We start from the raw sequence: 21,316 nt of genomic DNA, 5'->3' as shown, positions 1-21,316 counted from the left end.
GAGTTCAGAATCTAGAGACTTGCAGTATTGGTCTACCGAAGCCAGCATCATCCAGGGCCCTCTGGGTAAGTGCGTAATGGGATGTGAACGTGTGGACGGACAACCAGGTGGCCACCTTACAGATGTCCTGGATAGGCACTTAGGCTAGGAAAGCTGCTGAAGTGGCTTTCACCCTGGTTGAGTGACAATCGCTGGAGGTGGCACCTTCGCCTGATCATAGCAGCAGCAAATGCAGGCAGTGATTCAAGAAGAAATTCTTTGAGCGGATGACCTTTCATTCTATCAGCCACTGCAATGAACAATTGTGTCGACTTGCAAAATGACTTGGTCCTTTCAATGTAGAAGCCTAGCACCCTCCTGACGTCTACGAAATGCAACCTACACTCCTCCTCTGACTTATGCGGCTTTGGAAAAAAGACAGGTAAATACACGTCCTGGCCCATATGAAACTGTGAGACTACCTTGGGTGAGGCCACAGCTGGACCTTGTCTTTGTAAAAGACCATATAGGGTGGTTCTGCAGTAAGCGCCCTAATCTCAGAGATCCGGCGAGATGTTGTTATTGCAATCAAGAATGCGAACTTCCAGGAAAGGAGAAGGAGACAGCAGGAAACCAGAGGCTTAAAAGGGGGGCCCTGTGAGCTGTGACAGCACAAGACTCCCATGGAGGGACGAGTTCCCTGATGTGCGGGTAGAGGTGCTTGAGGCCCTTAAGGAACCTGGCAGTCATGTCCTGGGTGAAAACCGACCTACCCTTGAGCGGCAGATGGAAGGCCAAGATCGCGGCCAAGTAGACATTGGTAGATGAAAGGGATAGGCCTTAGAGCTTGAGATACAGAAGGTAGTCCAGGATTAACTGCAGCGAGGCCTACTCAGGCCGAATGCCTTTATCCGGGGTCCAACAAGCAAACCATTTCCATTTGGCCAGATAGGTCGCTCTGGTGGGCAGCAGAAAGCCTCCCAACAGGACCTGTTGGACACCAACTGAGCACTCCTGCTTCTCCGCATTTAACTATGCAGCAGCCAAGCAGCTAGGTGCAGCACCGCCAGATTCGGATGCAGAAGACTGCTGTGGTTTTGGGGCAGCAGGTCCAGCCTGAGCGGTAGCTGTAATGAAGCAGACACCGAGAGGTCCAGCAGCATGCTGAACCAGTGCTGGCGCAGCCAAACCGGCACTATGAGGATCACCTTCACCCTGTCCTGCTTGATCTTCATGAGGACCCTGTGAATTAACGACACTGGGGGGGGAAGGTGTACAACAGAGCCCCTAACCACGGGAGTAGAAAAGCGTCTGACAGGGAGCCTCTGTCAATCCACCGAATCGAGCAGAAAACGTGGCATTTCCTGTTCTGCATGGGTGTGAACAGGTCCACCTGGGAGTCCCCCACCTTTGGAAGACGATGCTGACCGCTTCCAGATGGAGGGACCACTTGTGGCGAGATGAGAAGATCCTGGCTGAGGCGATCTGCCAAAGCGTTCCTGGCCCCAGTGGGCGGCTACGAGATGAATGTCGTGTTGTACACAGAAGTCCCAGAGCCTGATGGCTTCTTGGCAAAGGGCAGACCATCAGGCTCTGCATTGATTGTTGATATAGAAGATAGCCGCTGTATTGTCCATCACGACCTGGACCACCCTGCTTTCTATGTGAGGTAGGAAGGATTGGCAGGCGTTGATGTATAGGGAGCGATTGTGACATAACCAACGGCCTTGCATGCTGAGATCGCCCAGGTGGGCTCCCCACTCCGGGTCTATGGCATTGGCGACAAGGGTCACCTACAGAGATGGAGCCGCAAAGGAACTCCCTCCAACACCAATGCAGGATTCTGCCATCAGGTGAGTGCTGACAGTACGTGGTCCAGGACCCTGTCCATCTGGGCCATGCTGTGTCTGTGGGGGATGTAGACCGACGCCAGCCACACCTGCAGGGGCTTCAGACAGAGCTGTGTGTGTCGGACCATTGGGCTGCCATGTGGCCCAATAATCACAGGTACATGTGAGCGGTGGTGAGAGAGTGATCTTGTATGCATGAGATGAGGTCCATCATGGTTTGGAACCGAGCCTCCAGGAGAGGCTCTGGCCTGAGTAGAGTCAAGGATTGCTCTAATGAACTCTGTGTTGCATTGGACTTAAGGTCGACTTTTTCTTATTTGTTAATAGCCCCAAGTCGCAACAGGTGGAGCAAACTCTTGGGGCTAATGAGAGACCAAATGGCAGTTCTGTGAATTGGAAGTGGTGCTGGCCCAGCACAAAACGGAAGAAGCCCTTATGTCCTGGGAAAATTGAAATATGGAAGTATGTGTCCTTCAAGTCGAGGGCAGCGTACTAGTCTCCTGGATCCAAGGAGGAGATGATGGAGGCTAGGAAGACCATGTGAAACTTCAACTTCTTGAGAGACTTGTTGAGGCGACACAGGTCCAAAATGGGTCTGAGGACCTCTTTTGCTTTCGGGATTAGGAAGTAGCAAGAGTAGAACCCTTTTCTTTTCATATCCCGAGGGACCTCCTCCACCACCCCCAGGTGCAGGATGTGACCTGAAGATATTACTTCGAGCACCCAATGGCCTGAGGCCAGCCGAGACCAGGATGACCAGAAGGGGCACAGTTAGTCAAGGAAAGAGTGGGAGGGTGGATCCTGAGGGCGGGCAGCCACACACCTCTGCTTTCTTCTAGCTTCCTTGGCTCCTGGAAGGGAAGGGAAGGGGCTGAACTGGACAAGATGACAGGTGTATGACGGTGTTGTCTTGTCTCCCCTTGTCTCCTCTTCTCTGCTCAGCAGCTGCCGAGAGAGTGGGGGTGGGAGGGACCTGGGGGGGAGGGTGGGAGGGAACAGGGGTGGGGGTGTCAGTCTGAGTCTAAGAGCCTTGAGTCTGTGAGCATGGAGAAGAGCCCAGCCCCCTCAGATGGGAGTGTCTTAAGGGTGGCCTGCATCTCCTGGGAAAGGCTGCAGGCTGAGCTCAGCCCTGTGCCTCACCACCCACACCCAGGTTACCACCTGGCCACTGAGTCTGGCCATCCCCCCATCAGCTGGGCTTCTCACACCCGCTGTGCCTTAAGTCCACCAAAGGGCAAACTTCTGGGCTCGGTCCTGTGAGAGGGCCCTCTTGTTTAGGGAGTTCCACAACAGATAAATATTACCTTTCCCTAACAGGGGCGTGGTGTGGTTAGAAACCAAATTCCAGGCTGGTCAAAAACAAATTTCTGCCAAACAAATCCATCTCTTCCTGCCTGTCCCTCCTTTTTTTAAAACAAAACAACCAGTGTGATGCTGGGGAGGATGCGTGTACAGATATTCGAACCCTCTTGCAGGAAAATACTTCTTTTTCGCCATCTTAGAAATAGGCAGTATAGAAGAGGGGGTCTGCCATAGCGATTTGCCAATCTTAAGGACCCCTGGGTGGACGGACACTGGAGGAGGATATAACATTAGAGAGGCTGTTGGATTCCTCCACAAACTCTTCAATTTTTAAGTTAAAATTGGAAGCCACCCTTTTAAGGAGGGCCTGGTGCTCCTGGAAGTTGTCTGGGGGGGACTGCCTGTTTGGGAGGGACCTGCCACCGCTTCGTCTGAAGATGACGACGATTGCCCTGCCACAGAAGGAGCAGGTTCACCTTGCATCTCTGGGGATGGCTCCTTGTTGGAGCCTGCTATGCTGTCCCCGCGTTGTATTCGGTGCCAGAGGCAGTTTGTCCGAGGCAGCCAAGGAGGAATGGTGGGAATATGAGACTGGCATTATGGGCACACCCCACAGGATCCAGCATGGCCATTGAGTGGGCCACTGTCCCTGCTGACATGCTGCAGCTGCAGATGCTGCACTGGTCGCGCGGATCAGCAGTGAATCACCGCTCCTCGCCGAGGGGCTGAACTCCCGGTCCGACTCCAACCACTGCCCTTCCAGTGACCAGGGCGGGGCTTTCCAGGCCTCAGATTGCCAACTGACCCTGGTTGGCGATCAGTGAGACGAGGGCGAGGATCGGTGCCTGCCAGATGAGCAGTACCAGAGAGGGGGAGACTGGTGTTGTGATGGGGAGCAATCCTGCTCCGGAGCGGAACTGATATCTGAGAGACCATCTAGGCAAACGTGACCTGCGCCGCAGCAATCTTTGGCATGAAGCTTGCCAGTACTAGGGGTACCGCATGGGCAGTGGGCCTGCCTGCTGCTGCCGTGGCCATCAGACCCCCAATTGTGGGGTTTTGAGGGGAAGTTTTTGATTTATTATGCCCCATGCAGGATCTGGGGCGGCTGAGGAGGCGGTATGTGCTATCGCCTCCTCAGCCGCCCCGGAACCTGCATGGGGCATAGCAAACGCTTCATCTGGAGAAGAGAAACACATGCTTTTCTCCGGGCGGCTTGGGGTCTGTGGAGGGGATAGGAGTGGAGTGGAGATGAAACTGCAGCTGGCCCTGGAGGACTCCTCCGGGCGGGTGAGTGGGAAGGTGCCCGTCAGCTTGCTTGTTCCTTAGCGCATGGGTCCACTTCAGGCAACAAGTGCCCTATGAGAAGCCGGGATCCCCTGCCACTCCCAGGACTTGGAGTTGAATCCCTGGCCAGGCTGGGGGGTCTAACCACATTAGTACCCCCAGGAAGCCCTGAGGCGGGCCACATAGCTTAACATAGGTCCTTTGCCTGAAGCCCCTTTCCCCTCTGGTGCTGGGGGGCTCTTCCTCTTGCGCTGCTTCTTAGACACTGGCAAGGAGGAACGGTGCTGGGAAGAGCGCACCACACTGATGCTGAGGTACTCGGTATGGGGTCCAAGTGGGAGGGCTCCAACACAGGACGAAGCACAGCCTCCATGTGGAGGGCCCTCAAGAGGATGTCCTGCTCCTTTTGGGGTCTAGAGCAAAAATTTTTGCAGATTCAGCACTTGTCCTTTCTATGGGACTCTCCCAAGCACTTAAAAAAGCTGTCGTGGGGGTCACTAATAGACATCGGCCTGTTGCATGATGAGCATGGTTTGAAGCCGGGGTAACAGGGCATGCCCTGCTCTGGGGTGAAGTCCCAGCAGGGACTCTAACTACCAAACTAACCTGACACTTAACTTAATGGCTAAGTACCTACAAACTATATACAAAGAAGAGAGACAATGGGCTGTAAAGAACCACTAATGCACTTGCAATGCAAGACAAGGCGCTCCGACCAACCGTCACAGGCGGTAATAAGGAACTGAGAGGGCACAGGGTCAGCGGTGCCTAATATACCAGCACGTGGACTCAAGGGGGTGCCACAGCTGACTCTATGGATATTGCTAAGGTAAAAATATCTGACGACTGTGAACGTGGATGTGCACACACCTAGAATGGAATCGACATGACTCGAAGAATAGTGATATTTGCTAACATATATAGGCCAGCTGAGGTCTAGACTTTTCAAACATTTAAGCATGTGTGCAACACCATTGATATCAAAAGGCAGAGCCTCAACTGTATAAATGGTCATAGTTCCAGTGCTATAACAATTTACGCCAGCTGTTCCCAGAAGTCCATGCAGGATAATGACCTAAGTTTACTTAATAGTAACTATCCTATCTTCTGCAATGTACCTCCATTAGGTATGTAACTTAGGTATACTGTCTGTTTAATGCACATAAAGTAGCTTTTTAGTTAGGTGAAACTCAAGGATAAAGTAGCTGAGGAAGGTTGCATTGTTGGTTGAAAACAAATTGTAATAGTATTTGGCTGCTGACTACACACTTCACAGAGTCATATAAAAAAGATGCCCAATTATCCCGGACTATTACGGTAATGAAATCAGTGAATGCATTCCAGAATAAAAATAAATAAAATGCTACATGTGTACTAAAAGTTATAGAAAAATATTGTGTACTATTTTGTATTTCAGCAAAGCGATAATTGATTTTAGACTGTACTGTAATGCATAGGCACAAGGGGGCAAAATTAGTTTGCTTGCAGATAATTTAAAAACAAAGGTAATCCTCATACTAAAAAGTCAACCCATATACAGGCTCTGATCCTGTAATCAAATCCTACATCTGCCCCTATCTTGCAGAGCGGAGATGGTACTCCTCTCTAACTGTGGTGGAAATAGTTCACCATGGCAAAAGCTGATAAGGGAGGAAAGACCATTCTCTCAGCTAGTCAGTGCCAAAATCACTATACATGATTTGGTGAATGCTCATGACAAAGCTCCTAGATGAATGGGTAGATCTCTGTACAGGTAGTCAACTTCATCTTCTAGAAAGCTGAGTGCTCTGAACAAGTCCAAGTCAGTGCAGGAGAACTTTTATGGCTACTTTAAGGAAACTTTTCCATTTCCTAATGTCCAGATTGGGCCAAAATCATCCTGCTACCTTTGGAATTGGAAAGTATTTGCAGCATACAAATACCAGAAGGCTTAGTTAGGAGGGGAGAATGATTACTCTCTACATAGTGAATCCTCATTTTTTTTGTAGGGCCCCTCAGGTCACTATTTTCTTGAGTCAAGCCGAACTCAGCTGCTCTGAAGAGTATTCCAAATGCCTGCGTCACTGTTGGTTCGGAGATAGAATTCTCTGATTTGCCTTCTCTCACTCCTAACAAGAACACATGATGACAATTTTGACAGGGTTTTCCAAATGTCTAAAAATGTTCTAAGCACAGGCAGAGAGCTCTTTGCCATCTTTGGGACTGAGAGGAGCAAGAAATTTCAGATTAACAGAAATTTTGCAGAAAGTTGTAAGGTATCTGATAAGAGCTTGTAATGGATTTGCCTCAGTGTAACCATAGTGTTCATCTCCAAACACAGACACACACACAGTCTCTCTCTCTCTCTATTGTTGTGAATATTATTTGGGCATCACATAATAAAATAGTTAGACCTACAACGAAAAAGCTTTTCCCTTTAGAAATGTATTCTTTTCTTAAAAGATGGCTATTTCCTTTGAGTTTAACTAACTGTTCTTACTATAAATTACTAGTGTTAAAATACAGTTATTATGCACACTGAAGGTTCCTAAATGTGCATCAGGTCTCCTCTTGACTGAAGAAATTGTTCTCTAGATGTTATTGTTTATAGCCATCTACTATTATATATGAATAGCTGGAGTAAACCTCAAGCAGCTGCTATTTGTAAAGGTTTTTATTAGTGTTTTTATATGAACAATTATTTTCTACTAGAAATTTAGCTATTGTCCCAAATGCAAAATTTCATTCATTGCAACTAAAATATTAGTAACATTTGGTGGAGAGTCTTTAGAATTATTTTTGATTTTCTAAGGCCTCATGTATACAGGAGGTTGTATCAGTTTTAAAAAAATGATTTAGTAAAACCATTGTAAAAGGCCATGTGGACACTCTTCTTTCAGTTTGAGAGGCTTATTTAGCTTAACTCTGTTCCCACTCAATTTGAGCCAAACTGAAATAACCTTAGTTTAAACCACAGTAGGTGCCACACAGCCTTTCACACTGGTTTAGTTAAACTGGTTTAAAAAAAAAATCACACCTTAAATTAAATCGATGCTACTTTCTTGAGTGGATGAACCCTAAGCTTTTGCAGTCTCACGAGTCCATTAATCTTACTGCCACTTAAATAATATTGTGAACCAACTACTCCATGTTTAGTGTAGCTTTTTAGTAATTTGAAATGGATACGTCAGTGAATATATTAAAAATACAATAATTCATCCTTAGTGTAGTCAATGGAGTTACACCAGGGATAAATTTGTCCCACTAGTGTTTAACTTACACAAAATGTATTTTAAATATATTCCATATTATGAAGTCCCAAGTTATTTCTTCGGAAATTTTAAAGTCTAAATCTGCTATGTTGTGCAAAACTGTACATAGCGATACTGGTTCACTCACACTGTGAGTCACCCAAAGATCACAAGCTGTAGCAGGAACTCTCGCATAAAGCAATGTCTGTATGCAGAAACTTCCACATGATGTTAAAATGCAAAACAGTAATAAGACAGTAACATAATAACAAAGTAGTTCAAAATTTTAAAATAAAGTTCTTTTATTTCAAAATAGTGTTTTATAATTACACAGATCCAGTTAATATAAAATACAAATAGTAACTTACCAATTTGTAAAAAACAGGGCCAGTTTGCAGAACTATAAACTATAAAACTGAAACACTGTGAATGTTCACCAGAAATTTTACAAACTTGACAAGTACTGATTTTTTATTTAAACTACAGTTTCACATTGTCTACTTTTAGTTCTGCTTGTTTTTATTACACAAGATGCTCATAAGATTGCCTACAGAGCGGACATAACAAAAGAGAAATTTAAGAATATAAATATAAAAAAGAAGTTCTTTAAACTACTCACTAATATTCTCTGCTGCAGAGATAAATATTACAAAAGTGCTAATATTTCTATGACAAAGAGTAGCAGAATAGATTTAAATGTTAAATCACACAGTTAAAATTTTCAGAATTAAATCTGCAATAATCTGATGATAGTTCCAAGTCATTGGCAGGCTTTATATGTCCTATAACCTGCCAGTATTTCCACTTCCTAATATTTCACAAATCAAGTGGGCACAAGAGAAGTATTAAAATTGGTATACCTAAATATCCAGATTCTGATTATATAGAAATTATAAACAGAGCTCTTCTTGGTTTTGGTTTAACAATATGGGAACTATACTCTTCAGAAAAAAGAATGAAAAGTATCCTACAAGCAGAAACATTTGTGTGTATAACAATCTAAGTGAACAAACAAACCTTAAACCATGAAAAAGTAGTTTGCATAGACCATAATTGTTTGCCCATCTATAGCAGCCTGTGGTATAGTAATTTATTTTCAAGAGCAATACTAAACAATTCTTAAAATTTAATATTTACTAAAAGCTTAATAATGCAGATGTTCAGTTTTCCAGAAACCTATAAACCAAAATGTGACTCCTCTGGCACAAGGAGAAGACATAGGAAGCCCTTCTCCCCTGACTCACAAGCGCATTCAAAACAAGGGACAGCCATAGCTTATTTGGCTCTGCTAAGCAACACAGGGGATGGCACAGCTAACACAGTCTTCAGTGGTATGTGGTCCCAGAGAACATTTCCCCAACACCACTGTAGTGACATCCACCAATGTTGTGCTGGGGGAAGGTGCATCAAGTCCCACTGCTCACTGTGATGCCCCCAGTTTCCCCAGAGGCGTTATATCTTACAAAGGCAAAACGCCTCCAGGCACTGCCACTCAGCCAGCACGCCTCTTCCCCCGTCCCAGTGTGGTTCAGACTCTAAGGAGTCATAAATGAGCCCCAAGGGCCTGATTCTGAGCTCAGTGATTTTATCAATTTAACTATGTCGTTTTTTAGTATAGTGTCCATTATCATAATAGCTGAGCACTTCCTTAATGAAGTTACACCATTGGAAAATGCTGACAGTGGAGAAACACCTGGTTCACCTTAATGTGAGATCAGAATCTGGATCTATCTATGCAGCAAAAACAGATGGGAATAGCTACTGTAGTTACTGTCAAAAATGGATAAAGATACCTGCTGAATAAATCTGCATTGAACTGGAATATACCACAATCCTGGAGAGGTCAAGGCAGAAGGAAACACCTCCCTAGATCAACAGAATTGTGAAGGATACAGCTATTTTAAGGTTATCATTTTCAGTGAGAACTCACAGTAGTAAGCACTACTAGTCAGTGTTTGCAGAACCAGGCCCTAGGTAAGAACAATGTGTTGACAACGAATTTCACATTCCCATGCTCTTTCAGTTTGTCACATTTGCATACATTGAAAAGAACTGTTTTAGGGTCAATTCACTTTAAGGAAATGTGATATTACCCATCAAGGACTGTTGTAGTGAGACCTAAATCAACTAGGACCAACAAACTACAAACAGGAAATATGGAGTCTAGATAGCAAAGTTAAACATGTGAGATCAAGATATACAGGTAGTTTACATAACAGAACAAATGAGGCAGAGGTATTGAGGGGAGAAACTAGCAGATGCTAAGGTAAATGGGCACCATTATTTCCCAACATCTGGAAAATGTGTAATCACCAGCTAAATTGGGCCAGAATCTGTTCTCAATTATACTGAGAAAATCTAGATTTACATGGTGTAATTAAGAGAAAAATGTGGCCCATTGAATCCTATGTATTTTTAAAAGACATTACTATAGTTCCTTTGGTTTTAAAGAGACACAGTCAGCTTAAAACTAACTATTTGAAAATTCTTTACATACTGTTTATAAGTAACACTTAAAAGAACCAATATTTGAGAATAAGATATTTCATACGTTTACTTTCTGCACGTGATCGTACTTCCCGTCTAGTTGGTTTCACTATTTTCTCTGACTGACCATTTCCCCTATTTGTGTGGATTTTTCCTACAGCAGAGGAAAGGGGTGGGAGGGGAAGGGGAGAAAATTAAATTAGGAAATGTGGTTGTAAAGCCACAAAAACTGGTAGGTTTAGAATCTGAAGTTATTTTTGATGATATTCCTTTAAATAACTAGAGTGATTTTGACTATCTAGTCCAACTGAGAAATGGTATGTTACCTGGGCTTTCAAAACCTTGTTCTAAAATTGATCATTTCAAGTAACATTAATACTGAAGGGAAATACAGGTCCCATATAAAAAGTTTCTTCTGGTTTGGAAGACAGTGGGTGAAATCCTGACCCTTTTAAAGTCAATGACAAAACTCTCATTGACTTAATATGCCTGGAATTTCACCTATTCCCAGTATTCACCCTTATAAGCACAGGGAATCTCTCTCAAACCAATGGAATATTTCAAAAGAGAAGAACATTTCAATGTGACCACTGCACCAAGACCAATTGTAGATTCCCACTGCATATTTTAAATTCACTTTAAAATATAATAGGCCAAGGTTACTTCAAACCATAAAAGGTTGAAATAAAGACATTTTGCTTTCAAGACCTCCTGCAAAAGTGTGTTAGGTATGGAAGACTATTCAAGCATTTAAGCATTAAAGTAGGTGAGGGGGAAATATTTAGGCTACTTTGCAGTCTTTTCTCTGGCCAAAAACTTTGCTATTTTAACCAAGAAAGGCCTGTTGTATCAGGCTTTTAAGTTGATTGCAGCCAACTGTCCCATTTGCAAAGCCAAAAAGGGTTGGAAAGTAACTAGAATTTCACATACTAAACCATAAAACATTTGTTAGAGTACAGGTTTTTCGTTTTCTCTAAAGATTCTTTAAACATAGCAAGTTAACAGTGCAAATACTAGGTTGCTGTGTGAGACTCTTACCTTATTTATCTTCAAAAGTATTTTAAAAAGCTCTCCAGTTTTTAAACAGAATAAAAAAAAAGAGATACAAATATTTCATGTTGGGAAACAAATCCCACAGCATTCCATACAGATTTCCAAGCAGTCTGATGATTCGCAACAAGTGTCCATTATGCCACAATCCATGTCACATGGGCAGTTACAGTCATCCCCCATTTCATCCCCACAGCAACAACAGCAGGTCTCCGATGTACAGATGCCGCAGGAAGCTTGTCCCAGAACAATATTACAGAGGGTGAGAAACTCACAAAACAAGCAAGCCAGGATACAGTGAACACAGCAATCTTCGTAAGTACCAGTTTTGTAGTGTGCCGCATATAAAAAAAAAAGAGGAAAAAAAAGGACAAATCAGTATTACATTTTATGTGCAAATATGTCACATAATAATTACCAGCACTGCTTTACAATCGGCAAAGCTTCCCCTCCCCTGCAACAGGAAGTTGAAATTTTGTGTCCTCCTCTTCAAGGTCACAATACAGCCAGCTTAAATCTTGGATCTCATCTTGTACGTCTCCCTCCATTAGTCAATTATGCTAGCCTCGATGCCAGACTGCATGTCCTTTCTCTACTCTTGATTTCACACTGCCCTCTGCATATCTCTATCACCTCCTCATTCAAATTTGTCTTCAGACTCACTTCTTCCACAACACCCATAAATAACCAGATTATGGAAGAAATATCCAGTTATCTAAAGTGACTGCTTCCTTTTGGTCCACCTTTGCATCTGTCTTCTAGATTGTAAACTCACCATATTTCATATCTGTGTCCGATGTGGTACCAACCACAGAGCTGGCATATGAACATGTTAGTTTCTTGTTGCAGGATCAGTTTGTGTGGCAAAGGTACAATACAATTTTACTGTTCATACTATAATCGGGAACCTTTGTTACTTGTAATTTATAGTTGTGTTACTAAGGACGGGAGAACTGGTGCTGGGGGGAGGAATGGAATTAAGAACCATACCTCAACCCACGTTTCAAGTCAAATCAAACCCACCTATTTTGAGAATTACCTTCATGAGACATAATTCATAAGAGAAACAAAATCTCAAGAGACAAAGTCAAAAACAGAACACTGAGACTTTATGAATTGAGAGTTGGTCACAGCTGCCTATAATTTATGCATAAATTATGTGCTTGCCTGTTTTGTTGATATTTATGGAAAAAAGTAGTTATAGCAAAGGAGATGCCACCACAGCATGAGGATCTTGCTTTCTCTGTGATATCAGGCTAATCTCAAAAACAGCCATATCAACATGCCATATATACATCTACATTTTCAACAATGAAAAAAAAATCTGATCTGATCCCACATTTTAAATTATTCCTCTGCACAATTCTCTTATTAGTCTTAGATTTAATTAATTTTTAAAGCTAACTGGAAATTAGAACTAAACCTGAACTGAAATATCCTGCTGTCATGGGCACTGGTAAGTCACACATAGTAAATGAGAAAGTGCACTCGAGTAGTATCCCACACATTATCAGCTGGAGAGATGGCACCCAAACAATGAATACATGGAATCACATCAAATAATTATCATTGATATTTTGTTCTAATTCTATGATAAAGGATGGGGAAACACACAAAGACTGGAAGAATAGCAAAGCACTGAGCAATGAGAAGAAAATTATAGTATTGAGGCATACATTTATCAGATTTTCATCAAAATCAATGCAAAGGAAACCCAGTTACATACAGTATGTTCTGAAATGCTCAGCAGAACCCCCTCTCCAGATATAGCTGCATATATCATGCACACAAGTTTAATTTTGTGTTCTTCATTCAGCAACAGATACTATTTGGGGAGGAGTATATTTAATTTGTGAGAGACAGGAATACTTGGAACACAAATGAAAATTTTGAAGTTGCAAGACTTTTTAAAGCAAAAGGTCACTACAGAGTAACATCTTTAAAGCTGTGGAATATTTGTTGTAAGAAATGAATGGTTCACTTGGACGTAAAACAAATCTGATCAGAGTGGGCAATCAGTTTTGAAAATTAGACAGACTAAAATCTAAATATTGTTAATCTAATTTAGAACTCAAGGGAGAAAATTTAGTCCTAGTGTTTTTTCTATTGGTACATTTGTAAGTTAGTTTGTCCTTTCAAAAACATTTGATGCCAAACGGCTTAGCTATTGATAAACAGTTATGGCAAGGTGATTTTCATGCTAACCTACAAATGTAACCAGAGGCAATAGCGATGATAATATAGTGCTCAAGAATACAGTTACAATTTTAGATGCTTGCTTATAGGCCATGTCACATTTTGAAAGGCTTTATGGAAAAACTTGACCAAACTATATCTGTGAAGTCCAGATGTGGTAAAATAAATGAGCTTACTAACTTATTTATAGTAGGCAATGTCCAAACTAAATTTGGAAGAAATCTTAAGTCAGTGTACGTACTAAAGATACATCTACACTGTAAGTAAAGGTGTGATTGTAAGCACATCTATGCTATCTTTAATTTAGCCCAACTCAGCAACCTGAGTACAGAGTTGCTGGCGGGCTTGTACTGGCACAGCTAACCCATCCCAAAGCCCATATTGCCAATCACATCTTCATTTGCAGCATAGATATACCCTGAGTGATTGTGATCAAGCAAGACTTATGGGTCTTTACATACATTTAATAGCTGAGAAATTGAAATGATAAATGTGTATTTTTGAAATTAAAGCCCAATCAGAATTTTTGGTAGGAAACAGCAAAGCTTCAGTTCTCATGTTTAAAAAATAAATGAATGAGGTGATTTTCATTGAGCCAGTTGACACAGGAAAGTGTTGACAAGAGGATTATCAGTTGCAGTAGGTAAGAACATTGTCATCTGCATACATAAATATCTTAGGTTAGGTGCAGTACTTAAGCCAACAAATGAATTTATATAAATAATGAATAGAGGTGGCCCAGAATAAACCCTCAAGATGCAGTAAAGCTAGGGAGCGAGCAAGAAAAACAAAACAACTTTCTCAAAATTCCTTATCATTGTGTGGGAAGGAGAACTGGAAGAGGCAAATGCTGATAAGCTTCAGCATTTTTTTTTTAAAAACCCAATGCTTATGTCTGTTAAAGTGGCTTCTTTATATGAAAAAAACCCTATACCTATATCAATGACTTTCCTCCAAAACTCAACAGATATGTGAAATGAAGTTGGGAAATATTAGCTGAGTGAAGATGACCAAAGCCACACTGATGGTGATTAATTAGCTTGTTGTCATGGAGATGTTAGATTTGTTCAGGTACAATTTCCTCTCTGATTTTTGATGTAAAGGAACTAGAGGTAGAAGATAACAGTCACAGGAGTCTAAGGAGTTTCCACATTTGAGGAACTGGAGTTATTTTTTACTATTCTCTACCCTCAAGACAGGCAGATAGACAGAGGTTAATAATGACAGAAAACTGGTGTATAGAACACAGAATTTTTTAACAAAAGCATCAACAAAATCAAAATCTAATGATTTTGAGTAGACTGCAGGACATTTCAGAACTGTTACACAGAGAGATAAAGGCCAAAATAAAGAAACACATACACTAATCTTCGTCACTGCCTCCTTTTCCAGCGATGTGTAAATCAGAGAGAGAAGCAGACAGACACACACACTCAGGATATAGCACTAGATTGATATACTGGCTTTTAAAGCAAGAGGCAAAACTCACCAGAGTCTACTTTTCAATTCTCAGTGTAGTGAAAGATATTCCGTGGAACCTGCAAAGCTTTCCATTATGTAGATATTTACTGAAGCAGACCAATTGTGTTGGTCTAAATAAAGCTACTTCACTCTTGGCTAATTATCAAAGGCCAAAGCTATCCATGTATGCTCAATTACACAAAGAAATGATGCACTATTAATTTTGGCTGATGGTTCTATTATGGGTGTCACTATGGATGTTTTTTCTTTCATCTCTTCTTCACAGGAGTGAAGCAGAAACTTATGCACATACTGTTTATTCTGATTTAAGCTGCCCTGATAGCAAACTCACACATTCTCCACTCAGAAGGTATTTTGTTTCCTATGGGGTTTATTTAGCCTACATAGACTTCAGAGAATGAAAAGAAAAAAGGCATAACATCTGTGTTACTTTCTTTATCCTTTCAGTGACCAGTGACTCATCTGTATGATGAACAAAAATTTTGGGCCATGTTTCAAGGGCAAAGTTGAAACATTAATGAAACTTTTTTTCTCCCTGTGCTACTGGACTCTGAACAGCTGTTGGACTAGAAGATTATACAATATGTTGTGATGGGCAAGTTATCACCACATCCACCTAACCTCAGATATTTGGTGACTCTCAGTAGTTTCTCCAAAATCTCTACACTTTGGTTGGTGCCGAAGGTACTACAGACCTGGAGGTTATGTTGAATAGAACACACTAGTAAGAGTGGGGTTCCAGTTGTATTAATTTAGATGGAATATATGGACCAAAGGTATTAACATAACCAAGTCACTGTCCAACGTTAAACAACTTTAAACAAGGTTCAGGATTTGGCATACAGAGACCTCAGCCTGCTTAGCACACTATTAGAAATCCTTTAAACCTTTTATGAAAGATTCAAAAAAAGAAGGAAAAGCAGTTAAAGGATTTGAAATGTAAAGCACTGAATAAAGTTTTCATTTTAGCAACTTTCTTTGCTCCCTTTCCCTTTAGCTGGGGAGCATTTTTAGAAGGGAAAATCCTCTTATTTGTCAGTCTCTTCGATGGCATTAAAGATAACTGTCCTTTTGGGGAAAAGAGAAGTTTATAGGGATAGTTTGTAGCGAGCTGTTGTTAAAGTTTGATATGTTTCATAGAAAACAAAAGAAGACAAACACTTGCAAAAGGAGAGAGAAAAAACCCGCAAAGATAGAAATGCAGCTTCTGTCTCTGGTGTTGTCTCCCACGTGCAACCTCACTGTTAGAAAAAAGAGAAGGATCAGAAAGAGAAGAAATAAAGTAGGGGAAGAAAAAAGACACATGAGGGGAGGCACAAGGAAGAGAAGTCTCACATTCAAAGTGATATCTGAGATACAGTCAAAGCCATTGGAGGCAGTGATGTCGCCTGGCTCCCCACTCTCTGGCCCAGTCTGGCAGGATAATTTTCAGAATCAGGATGACAAAGGTTTGGGGCCCCAGAGACAGTGGAGAAGCAGCCATGATGGTGGAAAAATGTGGCTCTTGGAATGAGCTTCACCAAGTCTCTTTCTTTAAGGACCCACAATTTTGGTTCACTGATGTGACTCGCACACTGTTCTTGTTTACCAGGCATGATCTTAACACAGTCCTTCAGTTATATCAGTAGGACTTTTTGTTGGGACTAATTCAGTCTGTCTCACTTTTGTAGTTTTCCCATCAATGTTTGTTGTTATTGGTTATTGTGACATCTTATGAACTTACATTCACTTCTTACAGCTGAGCTCATAATTAGGGTAAATTTGTAGGCACAATTATTGCAACATCCCATCTAAGCATGTCATAAAGACAGTATTTCTTAGCTTCTTTAAAGTGGAGACTGACAGAGAAGTAGAGGAGACATGTCATGTTGTATTTCCTAATGGCAATAAGAAACCTGGGGTTTATGAGCATGTGCAACAGATCAACGTGGTGCAGAAACCACACACATGCCCGACTGTGGTACTAGCAGACGTATTCTAGTTTTTCATCTCCAAAACTATTAAGTATCTCTGTCACTTGGCCTAGATGAACTCTCTCTTAGCAGATGGTAGAGGGTCCCTTATCTTCTTTGGAAGCCAGTTACTTAAAGGCAACAGGACACACACCACTAGTATATTGCACAGGATTCAGTCATAAAGGTAATTTCAGGTTTTCCAATACCCCTTTGCAGACAGTTATGTTCCTACTCCTTTCATAAGATTCTGAAACACTTTTTCCCAGGCTCCAAAACCAAGTCCTTATAGATCACTTAACTAGAACATCTTGGATAAGCACAAATATTTTTGATGATAGTACTTGTATGAAAGATTGTTTCCAATGGAGTTTTATTTCCACTTACATAAAAAAACATAGCAGGTGCTACAGATGAGTCAGAAGTGGAACACATTAAGCCAACTATCTGGAACATGAGTTTCATTTTATATTCCCAAAGATGAGTGAAGATTATGGAAAAAGAATAAAGTCAGCAACCTGGAAGTGGAGGGTGTCTTTTTGCAACTTTTTAAACACCTATTATTTTCTGTTGCAGAGACAGTCTTCTTCATACTGTAATACAAAGTAGGGCTGCTGGACCTAAAACTGTCTCCTGATAATCCACAGAAGCCGAAGGTTTGAACTAAAGCCACTATTCACCTCAGTGACATGCTAACTTCAACAATCTATTTCTTTGTGCAGAGAAACTCCCTTCATTCATCCATTTTTAAAAATGGGACACTTCCTAAATATATAGTGTAGGGAGAAACTAGGGGGCCGCCCCTGTCAGCATTTATTTAATTCTTTTCTTCATCCCCAGTCCCCCCCCCCCACCCCCAGTGACCCCATCCCCCACCATATAATATATTTTTAAAGTTAATGGTGAAGGACTTTTTTTTTTTTTTTTTTTTTTTTTTTTTTTTCAGGTAGAACTTGCTCTATAACAGACTGTGTCAGAGTGCTGGGCAACAGCAACTATACAGCACTCTGATCACTGTATCGCCAATTAAATCGCCCATAGTAAGCTGGGCAGGCAAAGATAGATTGGAATGGTCTGGAGAGAGTTAAAGTGTTTTTTAAATTGGGAGTAGAAGGAGTAGAGAAGAAAGAAGAAGAAAAAGAGAAGAGAGAGAGAGGGGGCAGGCAAGCTTTGAGAGCCAGGGCAAAGAGAGAGAGAGAGGAGAGACTCCTCTCTCTCTCTCTCTCCTCGGGCTAAAATGGAATTATATTATATTCTATTATATATGGCTGCAAACATTGTAAAGTAAGTTGGGGGGGAATCGTAAATACTGCATGTGTTGTTTACTAGCAGAGTGTTGCCAAGTGGTCTGGGTGCACAGAGGAAGACAGGAGCGAAGAGAGAACCTTGTACATAGACCTTTTCTCTTTCACTCTCCTATCCACAAATCTAAAACAATTTAATAATTTCTAATCCTTTTTTTTTAAAAGTGTGAGAGAGAGAACTGACAAAAATTTCAGTAGTGATCTCTCATTAAAAATATATACAGAAGAAAACACACCCCCCCTCCTCTCTTACTTTACCTGATCATACATCACCATATTGCATTTACTCTCTTCTCTCTGCTCTGCTGGACTGGGGGGGGTTCTGTCTGTTGGTTACCAAACACACTCTTTAGCCCTTTTGTGTAGTGTGACCTGTGATCACATTCATTTGTGATGTATGAACTTGCTTCTGGCTGTATTAAAACTTACATTACTCAAATCAGCCCAGTTCACGAAGTGATCCAGATTGCTCTACGGAAGTGACCTGACTTTACCATTATTTACCACATCTCTACCTCGATATAACACTGTCCTCGGGAGCCAAAAAATCTTGAAACCACGTAGCGAACTTGATTGATTCTCTCTCAGAGAGTCAGCCCCCCCTCTCCCCGGAGCACTGCTTTACCATGTTATATCTGAATTTGTGTTATATCGGGTGGTGTTATACCGGGGTAGAGGTGTACTTCATCAATGTTACTGCAACAGTCTCTTGCAAACTAGCAATGATTTTGTGTTTTCCTCCATATCGTTGAAAAGAATATTGAAGAACATTGGGCCATCCAGTGGGATGCCACAACAAACACTGCTGCTGGACAACAATTCCTCATTTACAGTTACTTTTTGAGACATATCAGTTAGTCATGCGCTACATTGATTTTGAATAGTGCTGTTTTCGTAATCAGATTATTGTGTAGTACAAAGTCTTACAGAAGACTAAGAATGACGTAGTTCCTTTTATGAACCAAACTTGTAATCTTATCAAAACACAATATCAAGTTCAACCAGACCTATTTTCCCTAAAGTCATGTCAATTGGCATTAATTATTATATCATTCTTTAATTATTTACTAATTGCATCCCAAATCAGCCTTTCCATGATTTTGCCTGGTATCAACATTAGGCTAACCAGCCTGAAGTTACCCAGGTCATTCCATTGAGCTTTTGTTAACTATTAGGACACTAGTAACTTTTTTTTCCCCTCAGTCCTCTGGAACATCCCCCTGTATTTTAAGATTTCTTGGACAGGGTTCTAAAAACTCCTTGTCAGTGTCAGAGCAAACAGGCAATAAATACCACAAGCTAGTCAAGGTTCTGCAGCTCAGACAGTGCATACGCACAGAGTTACTTTCTGTAGATTTGGCAAGAGAAGGTTAACATTTAAACGTTGTACCCAACCAATGCATATTTTGTAGTAGCTTAATTTGCTTATAAATGATACCTTAGGCAAAACCCATACAGGTTTTAAGCGCCGTAATCTGTTTAACAGCTGTTTCCTTGAGAGATTTAAGGCCCAAATGGCTTCTTCCTCCCTCCCTCCCAATTATAATATTTATGCTCATTTAGTCTGGGAACAGAAACAACAACTAATAGCTTGAATTTTCTAGAGTAAAATTTTCACAGCAAACTATTCTAAAGCAAGCCATAGTGTTAAAAAAATTGCAAAATGTTGCTGAAAACTTTTGAAAAATTAATGCATTTGAGGAAATCATGATCTCCTTATGGAACCTGTGTAAGCAAAAGATATTCTGAATTTGTGGAGAACATTATTCATGGGAAATTATTCATGAACTTCTATCATTCTTCCAGATGAGGATGTAAAGGACTTTCTTCAAACTCATCAGTGCTTCTTAACTTGATTGAAATTGTGTACTGCTGAATGGCAAAGATCCAAGCTAGGTTTGGACCTGGCAGTCTTAATTTCTTACTATCTTTTTTTCCAAATGAGAGGTTCACTCCTCACAATTTAGGGAGCAAAAGACCCAAAAATGAACAAAACTCAACCAGGGCTCCCACAAAAATTATATTTAACAGCAAACTTTGGTTTAAAAACTACTCTTTCTCAATTTGAACTATACTTTCTGAAAACAAATGGTCCCTTTCTTTATCAATATTTCTTTTAAGAAAGTGTTCAGTATCTTAGTGGTTGCATACATGCAGCACATTGCTGCAATTGGATGATAACTCCTTTAAAAAAAAAAGTAACTTTAGCTACATACAAACAGCAAGGATCTAAGTTAGGGTAAAGTCTTGCAGCCTAAACTTAACTTTCCATAACCAAAGTTTGTCAAATCATTCCTCATTTTTAGTTATATATTTTAATGTCATTTTGTTTTTAAAGGTCACAATAATTATTATAAATAGTAGTATTAGCACAACATTTTTCATCTTCTTTATACCCATTAACAATTACTCAGTATCCAAGTTAAATATTAAAGTTTGAAACAAGTATTTACTCAGGTTAGCTTCCCTTCTGCTATCTCCACCCACTTCTTTTATTTAAGCATGAGCTTTCATGAGCTACAGCTCACTTCTTCGGATGCATAGAATGGAACATAGGTGCATCCAAAGAAGTGAGCTGTAGCTCACGAAAGCTCATGCTGAAATAAATTTGTTAGTCTCTGAGGTGCCACAAGTACTCCTGTTCTTTTTGCGGATACAGACTAACACGGCTGCTACTCTGAAACCTTCTTTTATTTAAACTGGGTAGATCTGTATAACAAATAGATTTTAAGAGCTCCATTACATGACCATCTAAATGGCACAAGATCAGCCAAAGTTAAATTCCAACACATAAAGAAAAAACACACATACAGGCTGATCTTTGCTTCTTTTGTAATACTTGACACTAACCTGTCACAAACTGACCCAATAAGCTTTCATACCAGGCAGGCAGGTCATATATGATAAAAGGTTTTCATGTCTGTAATGGTAAATAAGCTCACTTGCAGAATGCTGACCTTGGTCAGCTTTTTAGCTTACTATATTCACAGAGTTCAGACAACTCAAAACAAATCTCCCAAGCACTCTGCTGTCTCGCAGCAAGAATCAAAAAGGGCAAAACCGCAATCAAAGTGGCAGTTGAGGTCCTCAGCAGGGGTTTGCTCAAGGCCCATACAGAGAGATGAACAGAAGTCTCAGCAGGTGTTACAGGTCTCATGCAGATAGGAGGAGCAGACCTGGGGAAAGCCAAGGATAAA

The 21,316-nt window shown here is 41.2% G+C and overlaps 1 protein-coding gene across 2 annotated transcripts in view; it reads right to left on the bottom strand.

Annotated features, from left to right (window-relative positions):
* Positions 1–7,969: 7,969 nt before the first annotated feature.
* The window catches only part of MDFIC (MyoD family inhibitor domain containing), a 72,638-nt gene continuing 59,291 nt past the window's right edge, over positions 7,970–21,316 (bottom strand). For both annotated transcript variants that reach the window (XM_039508122.1, XM_039508126.1), the window contains exon 5: positions 7,970–11,496. In XM_039508122.1, the coding sequence (XP_039364056.1) occupies positions 11,249–11,496 (248 nt within the window). In that variant the 3' untranslated portion in view covers positions 7,970–11,248. The remainder of the gene's footprint in view (positions 11,497–21,316) is intronic.

The sequence above is a fragment of the Mauremys reevesii genome, linkage group 1 (assembly GCF_016161935.1).
Source record: "Mauremys reevesii isolate NIE-2019 linkage group 1, ASM1616193v1, whole genome shotgun sequence".
Taxonomy (NCBI): domain Eukaryota; kingdom Metazoa; phylum Chordata; order Testudines; family Geoemydidae; genus Mauremys; species Mauremys reevesii.
Note: the sequence above shows the minus strand (reverse complement) of the source record. Positions and strands in the feature narration are given on the sequence as shown.